The following is a 25,410-nucleotide window of genomic DNA, read 5'->3' as shown; positions in this document are numbered from 1 at the left end:
TAAATATTTATTCATTGAGTTTTCTTATCAAATTGTATTTTTATGTCGATTATTCTAGAAAAAAGGGCATAAAAATTAATTGTTAGCTCACTTAGTAAAAATCAAATGAAAGTATCTGCACTTCTAAGTTATTTAATTAATTAATCCTTATTTAACCAACAGAGTGTTTCACATATGTCAAAGATTGTATAGTATTTTTTTCCTTTTTTTCTTACAATGCACAATCATCTTATGAAATAAAGGGGTGGGGGAGTCACGGGGTAGAAAATACATTTAAATGAAGATATATCTTTAGGAGGTTTACAACTGCTTAGGTCCTCTGACACAGAATTTTTTGCTAAACATATCGTTCATACTTTTTCCATTCTTTTGTATTAATTTAGTTTAAAATAAGTGAGAAAAAAATATATAGATTTTTTTAAACTTTTGTTTTTTACCTCACAAGATGCTGAAAATGTTGCTCATTTAACGTAACCCAGTGGGCACCAGTGAGCCTAAGTAACGGAGGCCAGCAACATTACCCACACCACAGATACCCGTTCAAGTATTTGGAGAAATTTGCCTTTATAGAGGACTTTTCTGATAGAACTAACTCACATTTGCATTACATGGAGAGGAAAAATGTGAAACTCTCCCGCAGTTAGCCTGGTGGCAATGGGACTCTATCCATGATCCGTCTACCACTGAAGATATTTTACGTCAGCCAGGTGTGGAATTCTAATCAACCAGCAATTGCTGGGATTCCAACCCCTCATTAGAAAATGAGAAGCTCTATCCTTTGAGCCACCACGGCTCGAATAAATAGGATTGTAATTCTTGAATGAAACTCAAATCCAACACAAAAATTAATAGCAATCCATGATAGAGCAACAATTTTTACAAAGTGTATTCATGCTATTTTATTAGTTTTTAGTCAGTAGTTAAAAACAAAGAAATATTGAAAGAAAGAAGCATGTCATGAAGTAAAATAAATTATATTTTATTTTAAAAGTAATTCATTAAAACATAATCTTACTTTGTGCAAACATAATCGTCACGGTTTGCATAATAACCTTGAGGACAATGTTGATGACAAGTATTGTTGTGTAAAACATATGGAGGAAGACAACTCAAACAGTTATGTGCTTGAGAACCATAACAGGAAGCACAAGATCTATCACACCTTCCACATCTATGAATTTAAATAAAAAGCTATAGAGGTAATCAAAATAAAAGCTCTTTTTTTATGGAAAATGATACAAGATAAAATAATTTTAAATCAATTAATTAGCACTTTAACTGGTTCGCTACTTCGGTAACGAGTGAGAAATCTAGTTTTCCATGTAGTAAAAAAATAAACTAATAGTATTTTAAAAAGAGTTTAGAGCTAACAATTAAAAGAAGAAAATGAACTCATAGTAGTAAAAACAAGTCTAATAGCTAAACTTTATAATACATTTTATCTGGTGATAACTTATTATTATTTTTTGATAAAACATTTTATCTGCTGATAATCAATTATAATTAATTTATAAAAAAATTTCTGCATATAACTTTTACTTGTTTTATTTAATTTTATAGAAAATAAGGTGATGTAGAAAACCAAGATTTTTAGTGAGGTGAAATTTTCATCTATCCAGAAACTGACAATTAGCCAGCATTCCAGGAAGTCAAGTTTATACAGTAATATTTAAATTATACCTTATTTATATACTTAGAGTACATTGCAAATAAACTGCAAATGAAGTCAAAAATAAACATTTAAAAAAAAATAGTATAACAGGAATAAATAAATTATTTATTTTAAATATATCACCTGAAAAATTTTGATTGAAAGCAGTAAAGATATATAATGGACATCACACATTTTGTTTTATATTATGCAGCTGTTATTTATGACAGATCATAAGTAACTGTAAAAGTAACTTTTAGTTACTGAGTGAAACATTTTCTGTTAGTTGGCATAAATATATATACTGTATGTATCAATTACGGTGTTTTATTATAGCATATTATAATAAAACAGTCTTTTTCTTAAATTATAGAATATTATTATTATCCTAATAAATGATGAATTTGAGAATATTTGAAAATTCTTTATAAATATAAGTAATTTTTAATATAAACAATTATTATTTATAAAATTTATAATTTTATAGTTATAAATTTTATAAATAAATAAATTAGGCAAAAAATTTCAGAAGATTTCAATTTATTGATATAAATGGAACTAAAATTGAGAATCAGAAAATATCCTTAATAATTCAGATCAAAATTTTTTAAGAAAAAAAAATTGGAGATACTTGGAGATGATATTGAAGGTACTTTAAGGTATCTCACACAAAAATTAAATCCTTTTTCCTTGTTTTTTGGATATTTTATTTTAATTCCAGATTGATTGATTTTTGAACTTTTCCCCATTCTGCGACTAATGGGCCAATTCCCTAAAATTTCTAATATATAAATTCGGCAATTCCAATATATAAATTTCGCAAATATGCAAATACCAATAAATTTGTATAGAATAGAACTTACACATCTTGATCTCTGAACGTCCCCTCAGGGCAAGTTGATAAACATTTATGATTATACAAAACAAATCCATTTTTGCATGAATCACAGGTATCAAGAGACTGACAAGACGAACAAGATGACAGACACGGATAACAGTAATTCATAGGAATAACTCCTTCTACAAAAAAAAATTCAACATTTTATCAACTGTGAAAGCACTTTTAATTTAATATTTGCCATTAAAATATGTAAAAATTGGCTTTAAAATGTTATGGTCAGGAAAAAATTCCTATAAAATAAATTACAAATCAAAAAGTGGAATGTTTAAAAAACAGAAAAATTCTGTTGCAAAAATCAAATATATTACTGTAAGCATAAGTTATGGGTAACATAGAATTAAATTAAAATTGTAACAAAATTTTAATTGGTAACAAAAATTATTAATTCTCACTACTAATAGAAGGCATATTTTTTTACATGTAATAATATTAAAAGAAAATACAATTTTATTTCTGTTATCCCTTTCTTATTATTTAGATATTTTTCGAAAATATTTAGCGCACTGAAATATAATATTTAGACCAAATGTATCACAATATCTACTTATTGACCAATATTTAAAAGAAAAAAGTGTTTGCTCATAAAAGACATAAATATGTTAACACATTCATACATTTTGTGTAGTAAGTGTAAAGATAACTTCATTCACCAACATTTAAAGATGTATATCAAATTTTAAACTTTCATATCAAATTTCATGCATGTATATATATATATATATATATATATATATATATATATATATATATATATATATATATATATATATATATATATATATATATATATATATATATAAGTTCAAAATGAAGATAAAACAGAGGAAAATTACAGACATATGAAAAAAAGGGGAAAAAAAAGATATAATCTTTTCATCAGCCCACACGATTATATCCGCAAAAAAATAAATAAATAATATATATATATATATATATATATATAGTCAAAAATATAGAGATAACATGGAAAATAATAAGGATTAAAGTAAAGAAAAAGAAAAATTAGTAAAACAAAATATTTAAAAAAAAAATATTTTTTTAAAAAAATTTAAAGAAAATTTAAAGAATCGACATTAAAAAGCTAAATAACAAAATAATTAATAGATATAATCTCTTTATCAGGTCACACGATTATATATGCAAAAAAGGAGTATTTTCTAATATTGTATCAATATAGCCAAAGCAAAATACATCAATAAAATAGTTGAGGAGCACTAAAAAAAATTCAAACAAAATAGAATGCATTAAGTAAAAAATATATCAAGCATTGAAACAGAAAATAATATATATTTAAAAAAAAAACTTTTTAAAAAATTTTTTTTTCCTTCTTTTTCATTGATCCTAATTATTTTCCATGTTTTCTCTATATTTCTAGCTTATTTCATGAGTTCTATATACTTGCAGCTTATGAGCAATAAATAAAACTCGTTAATTTTCTTCTTTTTTCTTTATATATATATAATCCAAATAGTAATACACTTAATCCAATTTAAAAGTAGATATTGCAAATAAAAGATTATTGGAATATCTCAATGAAAGTAAACTTGATATCAATGAATTTGCTTATATAACGAAAATTATTTATTTGTGATAATGCGAGTCCAACTGCAAACTTTAAAATCGTTTACTACAAAATCATTTTAAAATGTACAGCAGCTTTTTTTATTAATAAAATTCTAGAGGAATTATCTACGAAAAGAAGAAAGTCTATAGTACAGTCTTTAGAGAAAATCTACAGCAGCTTTTTTTATTAATAAAATTGTAGAGGAATTATCAAATTCAGACAATTTTTTTGGCAACAAGAGTTGTCTCGGAAAAATCACTATCTTAATATGAAAGCAGCTTAACAGTTTTTTCATTAAAAAAATAATTCAAGATGATGGTATAAAGAAATATATAAAAACCTATTTCGAATTCTTTTTCTTTTAATTTTCAAGAAATAGAATTCATAAAAATACTATTCAAATATCAAACTAAACCTATAACAAGAAGCAAAATTTTTCTAATTGTGTTACGATAAGTCAAATATAAATAAAAAGATAATTTCATAGATACCTGAAAAGTAACCATCAGGACATGATTGTACACAAGTGCCCTTCAACAGAAAATGCCTCGAACATGATAAGCAATTATTATAAGAGGGTCCATAACAAGAAGAACAAGATTTGTCACACATGTAACAAGTAAAATCTTTCAGGCTTCCATATTGACCATCTGGACATTTTCTCCGGCATTCACTGTTCATGAAATATATACTAGTTTAAGTTCAACGAAAAATATATAAGTAAAACATTTTCTCCCTTAGAAAAAAAATTAGCATCAAAAAATCAAATGCAATTTAAGAATTTCATTTTCAACACAACTTCATCAGTATTTGCCCTAAGTGCTTTCGGAAGGGAGGCCTGCCCTATTTGCCCTTTGATCCCTAGAAATGCACCTTATTTGTAAAAATAAGCCGCTATCCTTTATGAACACTGCCTGTTTACTCATATTCCATTTAAAAAAATAAATAAGTCACTGGTTAAATAATAAGATAAAATTATCTATGTTTATGGGTTTAATTCTGATTATTATTACAAATATTTACTTTGTTAGGATTATTCTCAAGTGGTTTAATCCTTATAAGTTTATATTTTTTTTTCAGGAGGTATATTAATGAATTTTTTACGAGATTTAAAATTCTAAAATTATTTTTTAAATAAATACTTATTATTTTTTTTAAAAAAAATACACCTTTAAATGTTTTTTTTTTTTTTTTTTTTTTTTTTTTGTAATTTTCAGTCTAAATTATAGAAAAAAAACTTCCAATTATTAGGTTTGACAAAAAAAAAAATTATCAGTTAAAAATTTATCAATTAAACATTTTTATTAATTTACTTTTTTTGAAAAAAAAATTATGCTCAGAGATTGTCTTTTAGCATCCCTTTAATTATTTTTTAAACTATGAATTTTTCTCTTGTTTTGATAATGTGCGAGAAATACTTTTTGAAATATAAACATAAAATAATATAAGAGCTTAATTTAAAAATTGTTGAGCATCAAATTCAGTTATTTCCGAATATTAAGCAAATTTATAAATTTTTACGATGTTAAATGAGTACCACTTCAAATTTATAACAACAGTGGCAGGTTTTCCTGCATCGAAAAACCTGTTTTTTCCCAAATTATTCAATGGAAAAGTGGTATGTAGCAGGGAAGTTTCACACGAATTTTGCATAAGGGTGAATGCTTGGAGTACTAAGTTATATAGTTTTAATGATTTCATGAGTTGTATAATAATTATTAATTAAAAAGATAAGTCAAAAAACAATTTCTTTTCCTAATTTTAAGTTTGTTATTAGGTTATAAAATAAATAAAATTATTAATGAAAATTGCATAATGTAGATTAATCAGGATTTGATGTGTAAAATAAAAATTACTTACGTTTGTTCATCATCCATAGCAACTTCAAACTCACCAAGCATAGCACATTTGTTCTAAAAAACACAAAATAGAATTAAAAAGCAGTATGTAGCAAGATAACAAAAATAATAATTGATTAATAATGCTGATTGTAAATAAACCTTTAAATTAATAGACATTTTCAGTTTAGAGATTTAAAATCAAAGATAAGAAAGAACATAGAAAAAAAATTTTTAAGACAAGCAGTTAAAATTTTTAAATGTTATTATAATCATAACTTCTATTATATTAATTATCCTTTCTTCAATTCTATTCAATATCACAGATTTTTTAATTGCATTTGGGGGGGGGGGGCATGGAGGGTTTGCTTATTTTTGCTGAAAAAGGGGGAGTCCGAAATTGCCAAAACAAATATGCTTACTTAATATTTGAAAGCCCCTCATGTTCTTTTGTTTTCTTTTCCTTTGTTTTAACCCTTTCTCAAAAATCAAAATTTCCATTAATTATTCTTTTTAAATTTTTCATTAAACAAACTGAAATTAACTTTAAAATGAGCAACAAAAAAAATCAAATATTAGATAATAAAATCTTTAATTAACTAGCTTTATGAATACTTACAATATATGGCTCATTCAATTCTGTAATGCCACGAACTAAAGTATGTCTTCGTGCTGAATTATCCTGTTCAGACTCTCGCAAACTAAATCTTTCATAAGGTACCTTCTCAGTTCCATAAAAAATTAAAGACCAGTTTGTAAGCTTGCCTGTTAAAAAAAAAAAATTAATGCCTTTTTGCAATTTGACACTGAAAAATTTGTTTTTTACTTGAGAGTAAGTTTACATCCAACAATAATCTGTTAGGTAAAAATATTCTTAACATATTCCAAAAGTCAAAATCTCATTATCTGTGTATTTAATACTCGACATAGAGAGTTTGCAGATAATTATTTAATTTCTGTAATTCAATCGTCTTATTTCTATAGATTAGAATGAGAGAGAACAGATCGCAATCTATAAAAAAACTCAATTATTAATGAAACAATTTACGTATTTAAAAAGGCAAGCATTTTATTTTAAAAGCAACATACAATTGAAAGGATTACGGATGAATAAATTAAGTAATATTTTAAATACTCGATGGTTTATACAAATATTATGATGTTTGTTGTTGTAGTTCATTTATGTTGCACTAGAATTGCACAATGGGCTATTGGCTATGGTCTAGGAAACATCCCTGGGGATGATCCGAAGATCTGCCATCACAATTTTGATCCTCTGCAGAGAAGATGGCACCCCCGCTTCGATAGCCTGATGACGAAATATTATGGAGAATATGCTTATAGATTATGTCTCCATGGATGATTTCATGCGTGAATAAAATTTATTTCGGAAATTTAGTTGTTTGAAAAATTAATTAACACTGACTGAGATATTACATGTACAAAAAAAACTGCAATAAGGAAAAAACCTGCACCCTCTAGTGGATTCCTACCCATGGGGGCATTATGGGAAATGAGTAAGCAGACTTCCTTGTAAAGAAGCCCAAGACTTGGATCAATCTTCCATTGCACACCTCAGAAGACGCAAATGTGGTCGTCAAATGCAAACTGTTCAAAGAAACTTAAGAAACCTTCCATTCAAGATCTAACTATCCCAGAAGTCTCTCATCTGTAATAGAAAGACTAAAGATATCTTTAGATAATATCATCAGACACTATCTTATATGCAGATATTGCCCTTAAACCCAATTAAGGGCAGAACACATTTTCAACTGTCAGACCATTCTAGCCGCATTCCATTCCAGATGCAATCTGTTTTGATTTCTACAGGTATCTTAGAGATGAAGATATTTCCAGCCAAGACCACTAGATACTACCCCATATGTAGCTATTGTGTGCAAACCCAATTAACACCAGAGCACATTTTCAAATATAAGGACAGTCTAGCTGCACTTTTTAAACTCAGATCACCACCTGAGGGCATTCTATACAATCATCAGGAGCCAGAGCTTGGAAAACTCATACTCTACACTTTTGGAAATATTTAGCACTGAAATAGACAACACAAAAACAACTGAGATCTTATTAAGCTTTTGTACAGAGTGTTTAAAAATTCAAAATTTTTCAAGGGATGATAAAAAGCATCAAGAGGATGTTAATTTACTACAGAATATGGTTCTGCAGTGGACTGATCGTAAAGACACAGTTCCCAGTAGAACAACAAAGTTAAGCATCACTGGCTGCGGTCATTAAGCGACTGGGTGACCACTTTGATCAGCCTACGTAGGAATCGAGGGTATGCGGTATCAGTCCTCATTAAAATGTTCTACCGTAAAGTGCTCGACTTCACGCACAGGTTGTCGGGCTATCAAAGCGGAGGAGCTATACCCTCTGCAGAGGAACAAAATTGTGATGGCATGTCTTTTCCAGACAGTCACCAATGGCCCATTGTGCAGCTCAAGTGCAACAAAAATAAAATACATACCACAGAATATGGGATCCCAAAATCACATTGAGAGTCAAGAAAACACATGCATGTTAAAACCCCTGAATTGCCGCAAAGTGTGTCGACTGCAGTGCAGCCAGGGATATGACTCCTACCTGATGGTGCCCAGGCACATTTTGCCCTCCAAGTGCACAATAAACTTAATGTAACATACCCAAAGAATGGTTTGGAGTTTTCTTCTTCTTCTATTGATTGGTGCAGGGTCCATTGTATTGCTTCTGCATTCTCCCCTCTCAAACCATGCAACTTTTTGCTATGAGGTCACCCTAAATCTTTAGCTAATACAACACCTGTGGATACATTGGATAATCTCAAACCATAGATTGCCATTGCTTAACAGACATCAAAACTACACTTGGCATCTAGAAGCCTATTCAGGAATTTTTACGCTGTTGTAGATTGTGCAATGAAGTCAACAGGAGCCACTTTGAACAGCTCTTGCAATAATTAATCAAATATATCTTTTGTTAGCAAGTTTGTAGTTGTTTTCTAGTGTAACATGGAAACCGACATGGATTTTTGTGATTTTCTCCCATTTAATGTGGTTAACAAACTAATGCTTTATGGTAAATTTTTATCCTTGGGTGCTTTTAATAAGCCAGTTTACTTTTAGAACATCCTGTATGCAAAATGAAGATTGGATGATTTGAATTGATACGCCTACTCTTTCCCTGAATACTGGATACAGAATTGAGTAAATTAATAAAAGGGAATGAATAATACCTGATTCCATAGTCTCGAGACCACCATCATTTGCAATCATAAGCTTCCAAGTTCCATGAGGTGATTCACCCCAAAAATGTACAGACATAAAAGGCCAATCTCTAAAATAACCTTCTATTTTATCACGGGGTCTTGGTAGAAGAATTTCAGATTGTGTATCTGACGGTGATATTAATGTTATGTGTAAATTCCCCCGAGGCACAAAAAAGAGAGAAATTTTCACTTGAACATGTTCCAAGTAACGGACATCATTTCTGGTATTGCTGCAGCCATTTGTTGTTATAGTTGCTTCTACTATACTCCCATAAGAGGAAGGAATAACTCTAAAACATAAAGATTTAAACAATTAAAAAAACAATGAAAAAAAAGAAATAATAAGAACTTTTGCGTTCATTAATCCGCCAAGCACAACCACATGATTAGGCTCATCGATGTACTTTGAGATGCATAGTTAGGTATAATAACATATTATTATTCTTGAGTTGTAAGTGCCATATTTGTGAATTTTTTTTAAAAATGTATTATTATTATAATTTTTTGTGTGCATTAAACATTGTTAAAAAGTTACATTAAACACTTGGGAATTGTTAAACACTATCTTCATATGAAAGTCTTCATATGCCATATTTACAGAAAATACTTATATATACTATGAATACTTATTGAACATTTTGAAGAAAGTTAAAATTGACTATTTTTATATTTCAAATTGACTATTTCTATACTTCTCTTTCCAATTTGAATACACTTGAATAAAAATATTTATCAAATATTTCACAAGAAATATTTGATAATTATATATTTCATAAGAAACCAAATAATTCTAATAAGCTTAAAACTAGAAAAATAAAGCAAACAAATCTATTTCTATTCAAATTTAGAAGTACTACAAAATCCACAAATTATGATAGATCATCTTTCCATTATTACATATAAATTTAACTAAAAATAAAATATAAAAATTTACAGAAGTTTGTTGTGTTGAAGAAAATTTTACAGATTTCATAACCTGACCTGCTAATGTCAGAAATTCAAAAAGCTTGTGATAATTTTGTGATGATGGCATAGCATATTGAGTGAAACAATAATAAAAGTTTTTTCACCCCTAAAAATTACAATTCAATAAATTAATCTATCTGAAAATAAATAAAGAAGCTGAGTAGCTGATTTAGCATTTATTTTTTAAAAAAAACTTTTCATAAGAGCTTTTCTGAAATTTTTTTCGGCTTGCCTTTCTTGTCAACAAAATATCTTAAGTTTGTTTGGACAAAGAACATAAGGAGTTTTTGGATATTTGTTTCGTAAATAAATATTTTCTCACAGGTTGCATCACTATGAGGAACAGTTAATAACACAGACTTTACTTTGACCATTACTCTAGAGAAATTGCATTTCTTTAATTTACATGACACATCAATCCTATCAAAAGAATGAAAAATTGTGAAATGACTGTAAAGCACAAAACCGAGTTTCTAGAATATCAAGAATCTTGCTTTGCTAACTTTTCTTAGCATTTCTAAAAACACACACTATTAACAAATAAAAAAATTGATACTTAAAAAGGAAACAATTGAAACATTAGTCAAATTAGCTATTTTAGCATGATTTAAGATATCACTTTTAAAAGAGAAATCATCTTTCTACGCTATATTGAAACCAGAATTATAATTTTTTTTGGTTCATCAAATTTATTATAATTTAAAAAAAATAAAGTTATAAAATTGAATTAAGGATAAACCAAATACTCTCAAACCAAATGCTTGCTGACATGGAAGGAAGTGTATGGTGATATATGCAAAATGTTCATAGATCTGCTGATTAGTATATTAATAAGAACAAAAAAACCAGAAAAAATATTTTGCTGGTCAGAGGTTCTGAGATAGAACACAAAAGTGTGAGAAATTGAAGTTCTGTATAATATATATGTGGGGGTCAGGCCAAGTTATCTATAGGCTCAGGTATATTAAAATCAGGTATCATAAAAGCTGTCCTTTTTTTCTTTCTTTCTTTCCTTCTCATTTTACTAGAGCTTCCTAATAGAAAACTGTAAAAATCTCTTAAAATTTTATATTGTAATTTTAATGAACTAAATTAATTTTAAAAAACAATCATGAATGTAAAACAATTACTAATTGTTTTATTATTTGTGTTAACACAGATAAACAAACACAGTTTTAAAAAATTCCCAATTAGTGCATCAATTTTTTACCTTTCTGTGGTATCGGGTGGATTGATGCAAATATGTTGCTCAGGTAATGTTTTCCATCCTCTGGCAAGCCTCACCATGGCAGCAGCATCCATCAATCCATATCCAAATTTTGTACTAACTGAAAACCGTAGACATATCACTTTTAATAAAATTATTACACTGAATTACTTACTCAAAATAACAATTTTTACAATTAACACAAGTATTAATTAATATCTTCTTCAGTGGTTGGAGCTAATTGTGCTACAAGCAACAAAACTACTGTGTAAGCCACTTTTTTTCATAGCTTATAGAGTGTTAAGCAATATTTTTTTAGAAAAGTAGTGTAGCAAAAATACAGTACAAACAAACATTAGCTTGCACCAATTCCTGGAAATTACTTTTAACATTAATTTAGTAGTGAAACAAGGTTTACTAATAATGATTTGAACTGCAGTTAGTCTAACAGAATATGCAATGAGATAAGCTCGTTGGTTGTGGATTTTAGATTTTATTTAGCCATTGTGAGTTACTGCTAATTTATTAATTCGCTTAAAACATATCCATGACTTGAAATGCAAATTTACGATGTAAAAAGAATGAAACTCCCTGAATAACTTTTGATTTAATGATGGGATTTTCAGCTACTAAAACGGAAAGCGATTTTACATATACTAATTAATTAGTCCAGACGATGCTTTAAGCAACGAAATCAGACACAATAATGTACTTTGCCTGATTAAACATGCTTGTTTTTTCAACAGATTATTGATTTCCAGATCCTCAAAAATGGGTGTAGCTACAATCTGGAAAAAAAATCCTCTCAATAATTTAAGAAAAAGCTATCAAAAGCTTGAACCGTTTAGTGTTAATTATTCTTTTTGCTTATTTCACCATAGATCAAGCAAAATAATAACAATAAAGCATTAGCAATTAGATAAGCATATTAATAACTATTTGCATTCAATCATAATATTCGTTTATCCAAATATAATTTAACAAAAATAATGTTTAATTATTATTTATTATTATTTTATTTAATAATAGTCAATATAATTTTGAATTATAAGGCATACAAATTTGTAAGAATGTAATTTATATGGCGAAATACAAAATTTGAACGCAATTGGTCGAATAGTTCCTGAAAAATCAAAATTTAAAAAAGTCTCTTTATTTCTTAGACAAGTTGTTACCCATTGATCTGAAGTAGATGAGCTTCAAGCCACAATTGATATTAATTTTATCAGATAAAGTAATCACTTCACACACAAGAAAATAGCTATTAAAGTAAGCATTATGATGGTTAAAATAATTAAATCTTGATTTTCAGAAAATTTATATTATGGGAGTTTCAACTAAAATAAAATTAAAACATTACATTATATTATGTTAAGTGATCATGGGATGCTCATTGGAAAAAAAGATATTTTCAAACATAAATTAAGTATTATATATAAATCAAATAGGTATTGATAAAAATAAATTTATATAAAAGTCTCGTTATTATTATAATTTATTTAAAAAAAATCACAAAACACTACACAGAATTTGTCACAAATTACAAACCAATGAATTTACAAAATAAAAATAATAAATCACAATTTTTCCTTCGTCAGAAAAGCCTACAGGTTTTTATTAATTTACTTCAATTTACTACCATTTTTTCGTATTTACTTTCTTAATTTTATGCACATAAAAATTTAACTATTAATTTCATTTGTTTGAAAGAAGAAGGCAACCTAAAAAGTTATAAAAATCAAATGTATTTTAATACCTTTTCTGCCAATGCCATTTGTAATCCAACCCGCTTCTTTCGATAATGGCTCATACCTGGATGTCAATACTGTTATGTACTGCATATCTCTCCAAGTTAGTCTTGGACTGAAATATTAAAACAAAATATAAGAAAAAATTTAATTGGTATGCCAATATTTTCTTTTGTAATTTGGTAATCATAATAAATTAAGTTCATAGTTACTACAAGAAGCAAAAGTCTCAATATATACTCATTTGAAAATAAATATGGAAAACTCTATATATTGTAAAGTATAAGTCAAATCTCTATAGTATAAGTCAAATCCTCAAAATTTCACGAAAAGCAGAGAGCTCAACTTATATACCAGTAATAAAATTGAACATTTGACGATTATGAAACATCAACGCGTCATAAACAATGAAATAGAAAAAAACATCTCTGTATCCATTTAGCCCTTCCAAAAACTATTTTTAATATGTTATATGCAATTAATTTTTCATTTTATCTCATCATATTTTCTTTACATATAAAGATTTAAAAAAAAACAAACAATATTTTAAATAATGTTGAGAGAAAAAAGTTAAGAAAATTTATTCAGGAGTATTTCAAATAATATAACACAAGGAAAACATTTGAAACACACCAAAAAACTCCAGAACATCATCTGCTCGAATTCAGTAACATTAACAGTTTCTTGCAATACATACTGATCTCACTCTTCAATGGATTCCACTTCATCTGCAGACTCCTACAAAAAATCCTCTTCATCTCAATCAAAGAATTCTTAATTCCGCACTTAATAACATTTGAGTCCACATTTTACCACACATTTAGTATCATTTGCCATTTGATGTCTATAGGAGCATATCTCCTGTTTTTGCAAGAGTTTTTTTCTTTTCCCATCAATTATTTATTTGGAACAATTAATTTCAGAAATTTTCACATTTGGTGCTTCAGTGGTTAATTCATATACCAGACCTCCAGAAATTAGAGCTCTCATAATAAAAAATACAGGGTCAACTTATATTCAGGGATATATTGTATTTTTATAAATCAACTTTTGACTTTAAATGTATAAACATACTTACGGAAAAATACAAAACATGTTTCGAAAAAGCAATTTAAAAACTCCAACAATCTATCGAATAAGACCTTTACGGTTTTAAAAAAGTAAAAATGAAAATTCTATCATTAAGTCTAATGAAATTTTGCTTCATTCACAGAAGTTGAGTTCAGCAGAAATTTTTAACGCAGCTACGTTTTACCCATTTAATTAGACAAAATATTTTCTTCCTTTTTGGAAAATTTCATTATTTATTTATAGCTTGGAAATACATAAGGAAAATATAATAAAAACTGATGAAAAATTATGGATATTAATGTCTTTATAACTGTTTTTACATAATAAAATATTTTATAAAATATACATAAATATAAAAAAAATTCTAAAATAACAATAGTACATACTTTGCCTCTAAAGCAAGAGCACAAATTGCAGCTGCAATTGGAGCAGAAGCTGAAGTACCAGTATGACTTCTTGTACAGACTTCAGAAGGATCGGGATTCATGTTTCTCTGCAATTTTCTTTGATAAGAAAAGCTAACATCAACAGTTACCTGAAAAATATAAATTGTATTACAATAATAACAAAACTAAAAAATTTTCATGAAAAATTTCATAACGGCAGATCAAAAAAAATTCTAGTGACAATAATATGTTTAAAATAAAATTAAAAAAACTAACAAAAACACACTGTTTAGTATAAAAATGAGTGAAATATATTTACAAAATGCTTTCTTTACAATTACACAGTAGTTAAATAATTTTATTTGTAAAGTGCAAACTTAATAAACAAATGACATGATATGCAATGAAAAAAAAAACATTAAAACAAATATCCTGTGGGGCCAGGATAGTCTGGTCAGTAGGGCACTGGATTCTCGTTCGTGAGAACGGGAGTTCGAATTCAGCCGGCTGAAGACTGTCTGTGTATTAAATTATGACTGGTGCACGTTAAATCTGTTGGGTCACGAAGCTCTCCATGCTCCCATAACAAATTATACCTCTGGGGGTACTGGATTAGAGATTGATAGTTCACTGGTTCAGGCCAAAATACGATCTGTGGATGAATGAATGGATGTATGAATGGGTGTGGCAAAAGTCGAATTTTCGGTAGTTGATGGGACCACTGGAAAACAAAAACAATGGCAACCCCAGCGCCTTAATGGCCGACGACAACAACAACAAAACAAATATCCTAAAACAATTTTACATACTAAATTACAATCATAATGATTTTGTATGTTAAATAAATGTTGAAAAATGCAATAATCAACTCAATTAGATGAATAAACTGAATCTATACTAAGCCCTTCAGAATTACAGAAATGTTGCATAACAACAATCTTCTATTACATACAAGATAATTAATATCTATAGACAAAAATTCAGTAACTTGCTAATGAGCATCAAAAAATAAAAATAGTGTTACATTATCTGGAAAAGACTTACAATGTTTTGGTCCCTATTAGAAGCACCACTACTGTAAGTAGTTGCTAGAGTAGATGAGCACTGTTCCAAGTACCAGGGCATAAGTCCGCTTTGAGTAGCACTACTAACTGAAATAGTATAGATGGAATTTGTATAGCCATCACAGTTACAGTTATCACTGTAACGACCACCATTTCCGGAAGCCCACACAAATATAGACCCTAAGCCTGATCTTCCCTGAAAAAAATAATCTATGATAAGCATACTTGAATCATAACAAATATATTACACAAATTTATAAGTTTAATTCTGATGACATCTAAACAAATCTGGTTCTTTTTTAATACTCTTCAGGTCCTTGGATACAATGTAGAAATTTAGTTTTCTATAATTATAATTACTACAAATATTAAAAAGAACATAAAATTTATTAATTAACTATTCACTGCAGAACCTTTCAACAAAATTAGTAAAAATTTCATGGTTTGGCTACACCAATAATGTTATTACCGATCTCAGTACCAGAAACCTTTCAGCACGTCTGCAGATTATTATACAACCAGCAGATAATTTTACATGTAGTTTTCTTTTCATTTTTAAAGAGTAAACAAATAAATGGGAAATCATTTTTAAAACATCACTAAACTTGTTTCTGATAAAGATGTAAAAGCTTAGTTGGAAGAACATCATAAAGGACAAAAAATAAAAAAAAAAATGTTTTCTATGTTACTTGATATCAAGCTTAACTGTATAACAATTGATTCAATTCTTTTATTCTTCAGTATCACTGTATAACTTAAATTTTAACAACACAAAGTCTATTTGTACAATTTTTAAGGACCTTATAATTGCAAATTTAATCACAAGTATGGATTCATAAAGATAGTGCTGCAAACTCACTTCGTAAATTCTGCTACCAGGTTCCTGATATACAGTTAATGACATAAAAATAAATGTTAGTAATTCATTGTCAATCAATCAGTCTTGTCTGGGCCATTTAAGCAAATTGCTATTATTTGATAAAAATAATATAAGATATATTAAAGATATTAAGAATTTGAAGAAATGTAACAAAAAATGACAGTTAATTTTTTATTTTATAAGATATTGACAAATCTACAGTACATACACATATGTGCAGTTACCAAAATGGAAGAGTTTTTTTTAAAATTTATTATTATTTTTTTTAAATATACAATCATAAATATAATTTAACATGTTGTGTAAGTGTATAATGGAACATGACAATTTTTATATTTTGTTACATTTCAGAGAAATGTGAAAACGTTTTACTCATTTGAGAGAAATGTGAAAACGTTTTACTCATTAATTCCCTATAACACCCAGCAGCCAGAAATGCAGTTGTTATTTTCGTTTGTGAATTTTTATTGTTTTTTCCCATTTATTCAGTTTGCTTTTTGAATTTCGATTAATATGAAATGTATAAATATTATTTTATACTATTAAGATTATTTTTTGATATATGCTTGCATAAAAGTTTGTTCATATCAAAGTTTCATATATTAGTTATATGCTGATGATATCTAAATATATCTGGTTTTTATTTACCTCATGAGACTTCATTATATATATATATATAGAGCAATATATATATAGATACATATATATAGATACATATATATAGAGAGAGAGCAAAATAAATAAATACAAGAAAACACGAAGAAAGTTAAGAAAAACAATAAGTTTCATTTATTGCGCATAAGCTGCAAGTAAAGAGAACTCATTAGATAAGTTCAAAATGAAGATAAAACAAAGGAAAATTATAGACATATGAAAAAAAAGGGGGGAATAATAATGAAAAAAATAACAAACTGATTATAAAAAAAAACAAATAAATGAAAAGGATCATTTTTTTCTTTTTTTTAAAAAAAACCGGGAAATAGAAGATATAATCTTTTCATCAGCCCACACGATTATATCCGCAAAAAAGAGTGCTTTCTGATATTGTATCAATATAGCCAAAGCAAAATATATTAATACAATAGTGCGAGGAGCAGTCAAAAATTTTTTTTTACAAAAATTACAACAAATAAAATAGAACGCAATGAGTAAAAATAACACGTAAAAACAGAAAATAAAATAATTCCATGTAAGTACATCTGATATCACTACTCGCTTTATAGTTTTTGTTTTGTTTTATACTGTTTTTTCTTTTTATTTTATTTTCTGTTTTTACGTGTTATTTTTACTTATTGTATTCTATTTTATTTGTTGAAATTTTTGTAAAAAATTTTTTTTGAGTGCTCCTCACACTATTGTATTAATATATTTTGCTTTGGCTATATTGATACAATATCAGAAAGCACTCTTTTTTGCAGATATAATCCTGTGGGCTGATGAAAAGATTATATCTTTTATTTTCCGGTTTAAAAAAAAAAAAAAAACATTCATCCTTTTTTTTTTTAATCAGTTGTTTGTTATTTTTTCATTATTATTCCCCCCCCCCACTTTTTCATATGTCTATAGTTTCCCTTCGTTTTATCTTCATTTTGAACTTACTTATAATATATATATATATATATATATATATATATATATATATATATATATATATATATATATATATATATATATATATATAAATATATATATATATATAAAGTGTATTGTAAAATTTAGTCAGATAGAACAAAACAATTACAACACTGGCTCAAATGATGTAAATGTTTCCCTAATAAATATATTTTTGTGCATGATTTTTATAATAAAATAAAATATGCAAGATTTATTTCTACTCATAGACACCATGTATTAACTTTTTTCCACCAGCAGAACATAGTGTTAATAAGCAACAACAGTTTTTTTTCCTTCTTTATTTTTGTCTGTGACACTTAATCACTTTAAAAAAGTTACAACACAAGATAAAATTTAGTTAGACTTCTTCATTCACTACCTTTAATTTGCATTACTTATACACATTAGTTTCATCATGCTAGACTTATTCCCATTTCACTAATTAATATTTTTAATTCCGTATTTAACTAGTACATAATTCACATTATTCACAGCAGTTGTTTCATATTAGTATTCATATCTAGTTATGACAGAATAATAATAAATAAATAAATGAAAATTTACATTGAAAATGCCATCTTCGAATGCAGCTCTAGCCAGTTTTCCCGGACCGTCGACCGTCTTACCGTCATCTTCTGGTCCCCAAGAAGCACTATAAATATGAATATGGTCTGGATTTAAACTTAAGGCAGTAGCTTCAATTGTATCAGTAACTGGTCCATCTAACATACGCACACCTATAATACACAAAAATAATATTAAATACATTGAGCCAGTCCAGAGACTTTATATTTTTTGTTTAGGCTGTATCAATCATTTGTGACTGCCCTAGCAACAATTTCTGTTTTTAAATTTCAGTTAGTGTCATTTTCTCTGTGCAGAAATACCACTTCAGTTGGCGTCATGAAAAAACGAATCGATGAATAAAATTTACCAATTATGAATGATAGAGATATTTGAAATAAATAAGCAATTAAGTTTTTTGTTTAAGTTTACATTTAATATTTCAAAATTTATGCATATATATTTCACAATATACGTCACAAATATTTTCAATGCATTTGAATCTACTTATTTATTTTGATAATATTTTGATTTTTTTTCTTTGTGCTTCATTATTTGACCTTTTCCGCATTTAGTGCCGAGGTTTGACCGGTCGCTGGTATAGGTTTTGATGGTCTCCTCTGAAGGTTTTCTTCAATACAAAGTCTAAGGAAAAATTCTGTGCCTCCCAAAAGTAGAGGTGGTCTTTCCTGTAGGTTTCACAGCAATTAAGAGAACTAGCAAAACATCTAAACTACATTAAAAACCATAATAAAATTGAAAGAATTGCAAAGCAATACAAAATTATAGCTATCCAGTGCAAATTCTAGAAAAACTTTACTTACCACCAATACTTGAATTGTATGCAATACCAACACCGCAAAATTCATTATTAGCAGTGGCCGCAACTTCTCCTGCACATCTAGTGCCATGTCTAAAAAAATAATGAAAAAGAATTCTAAATAAATTGGAGAAAAAATGCTAAACAGGTAAAAATTTATAACTTTTAGTCAATAAAGATTAATAGTTTAAATGTAAATATAAAATTTAAAAACTTATTTCGTAAAAACATATTTTGGAAGTCGATATAACGCAGTTAATAAATATAATATACATAGGCTCTAAAAACATAATTTATAATGCAAAAGTTTGTCTTTCTGTAATGTACATATTTGCATATTTAATTTCATTCTTAAAGTATGAAATTAACATTCCCCATTTTTAATACCTGTCAATTAAAAACACACAACTCTAGGTAAAATATGATAGTTTGATTTGAAACAATATTTTACAAGACAAACCTCAGTGTCCAGCCCTAAATATTCATGCCCCAATGGAGAAAAATATCGCTCAGTCCGAGTCAGTCAATATATATGTATACATAAATTCTAGATTGGTGAGATTGAGCAGTTCACCTTTAAATGTGCAAACCAACAAAGATTAGAATTTTACCAAACATTGTGTCATCTAGATGTAAATTTTGTTTTTAGGAAATATAAATTGCAAGGACCCTGAGATAAATAATTTTTAATAAAAATTTTTTTTAATGCTCCAACTCTGTTCCAGATAATAAGCTAAAGTTGACTCTGCATGCTTTTGTGTAGCACAATTTTAATTTGAAATTTTTATTATGAAAATGAATATTAAAAAAAAATAATAACAGAATCACCAGCTCACATTAAAAATACAATTTAATTAAATTCACAGCTGAGTTATATGCCCATAGCCTGGTTGACAAGGATTCTTATATGTGAGAACGGAAGTTTGAACCCAGTCGGCAAAGACTCCCCTCATAGTAAATGGTGTACCTTAAATCTGTTGGGTGACAAAATCTTTCAGGTTCACATAACAAATTATACCTCTGGGGGTACTGAATTGGAGATTGATCTGGTTCAGGTCAAAATTACGATCTGTGGATGAATGAATGGGTCTGCCCCATAAACGGGTGTGGCAGAAGTCAAATTTTAGCCATAGATGGCGCCACTGGAAATGAAGAGAAATCGCATCAATAATGGCCTACAACAACAATCGACATAAATGTATTTTAATGCTGAGAATAGTCTTTTTACAGAAACTTGGCTAACAGGCAACAGCATTACAATGGGTTAAATGCCAGTAGGATAGAATGAAATTGCTGGAGTCCTAGAAAACTTTGAAATCCAGCTCTGGAGTTCTCTGGTTTCAGGTGCCTGATTAATTGGTATCATAAATGAAAAACAAAATGAAATAACTGGATTGTTCAAAGACTTCTTACTTATTATCATCATCGTCTTGAGGGTTTGGATCAGAATCTGCATCATTGATATCCCAGCTAGCTCTTGCATCCTAAAAATAATTCAAATTTAATACAATAAATCATAATAAAAAGTAAATTATAAATAAAAGAAACAAACAGAATAATAACGAATTAAATAAATTACATCAGGTCCTTAAAAATACTACTTTATTCTTTAAATTATTTTTCCTGTGACAAAATCATATGAAGAAAAATATTAATTAAACATCAAACATTGTGTTTCACAAATAAGCTACATTACAAATATTGGCATATTTTAAAAATAAATATATAGAAAAAAAAACAAATAAAAACATCACTTGTACATTATTTAGTGAAGAACAATAAATTTAAATGAGAGACTCTTATTAAAGCAAAGTAAATTTACAAAAAAGATTTTCAGTAAATAATTTATTAAATAAATTTATAATATATTTATTAGATAATTTATTAAATAAATTTATAATTATTACAATAAATTTAACTGAAAAACATCAGTGAAGTATAATAAATTTAACTGAGTGATTTTCAATGAAATATTGAATTGATTGCGCTTCCCAGTGAGACTACAGCCATACAAAGATCATGAGGTTATGATCTCTTTTTGGTTTGAACACTTCTAAAATTATCACTTTGCACAGTTGAAACAAGATTTTAGAAAAAAATATAGCTTTAGATTGAAATTCCTGCTCAATTAATAGGAAAATTTTCATTTTTATTTAACTCATTTTAAACTTTTAATAAAACTATGAGGCATCTTAATTTTTTTAAAGCCTTGTAACATAAATAAATGCAATTTTAAGACGAAGAAAAATTGGATATTCTTGCTTGATGATTAGAAATTTTTTAAAAGACCTCTTCGTTATTATTAAGAATATTTTTAGGCCATCGAAATCTAAACTATAATTATCAACTTTTTATATGTCAGCGAATGTTGAGCAATCAACAAAGCAGATGAAGAGAAACTGATGATTTTTGAGAGAAAAATATTAAGGAAAACTTTTGGTGCAGCAAGAAAAAACGTAACTTGGAGAATTCATTACAACCATGAATTACAATCAAAATAAGAAGAACCTAATATAGTAAAAATAAATAAGGTTTTTTAAAAATAAGATGGCTAGGACATGAATTTTAATATAGCGATGAAAATCCTGTTAAAAAAAAAAACCTTCCAAAGGCCAGAGGGAAAAAGAAAAAGAGGTAGAACAAGATGGTTAGATAGAGTAAAGAAGTGGCTAATGGATTTGGGAGTTAAAAGATGGAAATATAGCATCAAATAGATCTAGATGGGGTAAACCGACTGAGACGGCCTTGGCCAGTAACTGGCTGTAGTAACTAAGAAGAAGAATTATCAACTTAGAAAAATAAATATATTTATGACAATATTTATCATTCATAGTATTCCACAATCAACGTATGTTTTTATTACGGTAGAGAACCATTTATCCGGTATCCAGAAAACCGGGAAGAACTTTGCTTGGTTTTCCCGCTATTTTGAAGTATAGCGATTATAAAAAAAAAGTGGAAATTTGACTCATCCTTGAAGTTGAGTTAAGAGGGTGGTAAGGGGAAAGGGGGAATTCTTCTCCTCGTTTGCCCAGAGAAACTTCAATTCTTCCCCTGACCTTGAAGATCATTAGATCAAGCGGGGGCAGGGAAGGGACAAATGTTTTATTTTCTTCTGTGAGTTGGTTGTTTTTCTGATAAGCTGCCGTCAATCAAATTTAAAGGAGTGGGATGCTGATTTCGTTTTCTCTTTGATTTACGAAGGGAAAATGCATAGCACACGCATATCAATGAATGTCCAAGTTAAGGAACTTGAAACTTCTGACTAAGAGTATTGACAAGTGAGACTTATTTTAAATCCCCTTTAGTTACTCAGTTTTTGTTATCCTTCATTTATTATTATGATGAATTGTTTTATTATTTCAGATAATGCATTATTTATTACGAACTAAACGTTTTTCAATCACCAGTTATATTCATCTATTTGACATTGATCAAAAAAACAATATTTTTTTGGAATAAATTCTGATTTTTTAGAAATGCAGCATCATTAGCAAGTTTTTCTTGATGTGGAATCACATCTGCTTTTGTTAAAAATAGTCTTTTTATAAAAAATAAAATAAAAGGAGAAGATTGTTTATTAATTTAAGCATATAATTATTTGTTAATCAAAGCAGACGATTATTTTATGAAGCAGATAGCAGTTTTCTTTTTTTAATTTTGATTCTGTTTTTTTTTTTTTTTATTCCACTGCGTTTGAGTTTTTTTCTTTTTAAGAAAAATTTCGTACTCAATAAATTAATTCTTTTTATTCATACATTTTATCATAATTTTTTTTAAAATTCTGTTGATCTTATAGTATCCTGCCTTGTTCCAGGTTTTAATATTTATGTTAGTGCCTTTTTTAAATATCTTTTCCGTTCGATAATTTTCAAGTGTTGTTTTTATTTAGATTAATAAGTTTTCCATTCATCGCCCCCCCCCTGTATAATTAGGTATGAAATATATTGCGTTTTTTAATTATTGGTTCTGTTTTATATTAGTTAATTTTGGGATTTTAATTACTATCAAAAAATAAATATGCGAATTTTGTATTTTTTAAACTTGTTTTTCTTGTCCAAACTTGCAAATATTTTTATCCTTTTAAATATTATTTTTCAAAAATTAGTTTTTTAAAAATTTTTTAGATCTTTTCCTTTTTTTTCTTATTTTAAAGTGTGTTTCACTTTTTCCTTGTCACTTTTGGCGGATCCAAAAAACCGGAAAATCCAGACATCCGGGATAGCGATGGTCTCAAGCATCCCAGTTAATTGGTTCTCTACTGTATTAGTAAGAAAAGTAATACAAACATATGAAAATTCAAACAGATAAATTGCAAGCACATAAAGAATTACAAATAGGCAAAAACAGATAAACTTACATAATTTTGAACCAAATCAGGGTGATTACTTTGTATACCATCATCCAAAATGCTGACGACAACTCCTTTTCCCGAGTATCCTTCCATCCATGCGGGAATGACATTCATGTCATTACCACCAAAGCCTCCACCATGCTAAAAAAATAAATTAAACAAATGTTCATGCTGTTGTTGTTGTTACTTTACGTCGCACTAGAGCTGCACAATGGGCTATTGGCGACGGTCTGGGAAACATCCCGGAGGTTCCCGGAGAAACATGTTCATGCAAAAGCACATTTTTAAAGAAAAGCTGCATGATTTAATTTTATAAAACTAAGCAAAAATAACAGGTAGCAAGCTTTTGTCGCAATGATGAAATTTAGCATCAAAATAATTTATGCTCACAGACTAATGTGCAAAAGTACTTTAAAATAATAGATAAATATATGCAAGCAATATAATTTAATTTTTGAGGGGGGAAAGAAACAACACCAACAGCAATACACTTACAAGAAACCATTGCTCTGAATATAGGGGATCCTTGAATCCAGTAAAAGAGTTTGAAGTACTTCTTTTAACTCTCTTCCTGACTTCTTGTTGTTCACACCATTGAACCTAAATTACAAAAATAAAACAGCATTATTTAATAAATAAATTTCATTAAAATATTACACTTTAAAACTTAACACTATAATAGAAATTTTCTTAAAACTAATGGCAATTCTGTCATTATGATATAAAATTTGCTGACTTAATATAATTTAAGATAAATTTGCAATATTTATTGACCTTTAAGCAATTTAAGATCTTTTAAAAACTGGTGCTGGTAATAATTTTTGCCAACACTGCTTCAAAGTCATTTTGGTTTTCTTCAATATTAATTTAATATAGTAAATGAGTATAAAAAATTTGTCAAAATATGAATATAACTAATCGCATGCAAAAAATGAGATAATATTTAAATATCTCATTTCTATATTTCTTTTCAGATTTGACGAAAATGGTCGAGGGGATAGTACATAAATACTCAGAAAATATTCTGTTATAACAAATTCTGTTCGAAAATATAATACAGACATAACAAATTTGTAACAGCGAGATTTGGATATGAAAAAAATTTTAAAACTGCGTTTTTTTATTATCTAAAATTATATGCATTTTAAGTCTGGAAATGTTATGTTGAAATGATGCAAATATTTCAATGCAATTGATGATTTAGTGGAAGATCAAGTTCAAGTAGACTGTTTTCAACAAAAATTATGCTTTGGAAATTCTTCATGTTTCCATACATTATAAAGCGGGATTTTTTTATCTTCACTAAAATGTCACTTCACATGTTCTTCTACTAAAATTTTCAATAAAAAATAGTAAATATAAAAAGGAACAAAAAAACAGAAAAGTAAAATATTACCGAAGGATCATTTTGCAGCTGCTCTGAGTGAAATAAACTAGGTGATAATGATCTTTTCTCAATAGCGTGATGCTCAAAAAGGTAATATCCCTTCAAAGATCCAATCTAAAATAAAAGTAACTAT

The 25,410-nt window shown here is 27.8% G+C and overlaps 1 protein-coding gene across 1 annotated transcript in view; it reads right to left on the bottom strand.

Annotated features, from left to right (window-relative positions):
* Positions 1 to 25,410, bottom strand: part of Fur2 (furin-like protease 2) — a 39,029-nt gene that overhangs the window by 10,087 nt on the left and 3,532 nt on the right. Inside the window, exons 2-17 of the mRNA XM_043043052.3 lie at positions 25,287 to 25,391; positions 24,386 to 24,490; positions 23,897 to 24,031; positions 20,950 to 21,020; positions 19,541 to 19,629; positions 18,717 to 18,889; positions 15,639 to 15,854; positions 14,595 to 14,743; positions 13,146 to 13,252; positions 11,393 to 11,510; positions 9,184 to 9,506; positions 6,574 to 6,719; positions 5,977 to 6,029; positions 4,608 to 4,789; positions 2,515 to 2,671; positions 1,016 to 1,171 (exon numbers count right to left, since the gene is read on the bottom strand). Of these exons, the coding sequence (XP_042898986.1) occupies positions 1,016 to 1,171; positions 2,515 to 2,671; positions 4,608 to 4,789; positions 5,977 to 6,029; positions 6,574 to 6,719; positions 9,184 to 9,506; positions 11,393 to 11,510; positions 13,146 to 13,252; positions 14,595 to 14,743; positions 15,639 to 15,854; positions 18,717 to 18,889; positions 19,541 to 19,629; positions 20,950 to 21,020; positions 23,897 to 24,031; positions 24,386 to 24,490; positions 25,287 to 25,391 (2,285 nt within the window). The remainder of the gene's footprint in view (positions 1 to 1,015; positions 1,172 to 2,514; positions 2,672 to 4,607; positions 4,790 to 5,976; positions 6,030 to 6,573; positions 6,720 to 9,183; positions 9,507 to 11,392; positions 11,511 to 13,145; positions 13,253 to 14,594; positions 14,744 to 15,638; positions 15,855 to 18,716; positions 18,890 to 19,540; positions 19,630 to 20,949; positions 21,021 to 23,896; positions 24,032 to 24,385; positions 24,491 to 25,286; positions 25,392 to 25,410) is intronic.

The sequence above is a fragment of the Parasteatoda tepidariorum genome, chromosome 9, assembly GCF_982258835.1.
Source record: "Parasteatoda tepidariorum strain Cologne lab strain chromosome 9, Ptep-v5.0, whole genome shotgun sequence".
Taxonomy (NCBI): Eukaryota; Metazoa; Arthropoda; class Arachnida; order Araneae; family Theridiidae; genus Parasteatoda; species Parasteatoda tepidariorum.
Note: the sequence above shows the minus strand (reverse complement) of the source record. Positions and strands in the feature narration are given on the sequence as shown.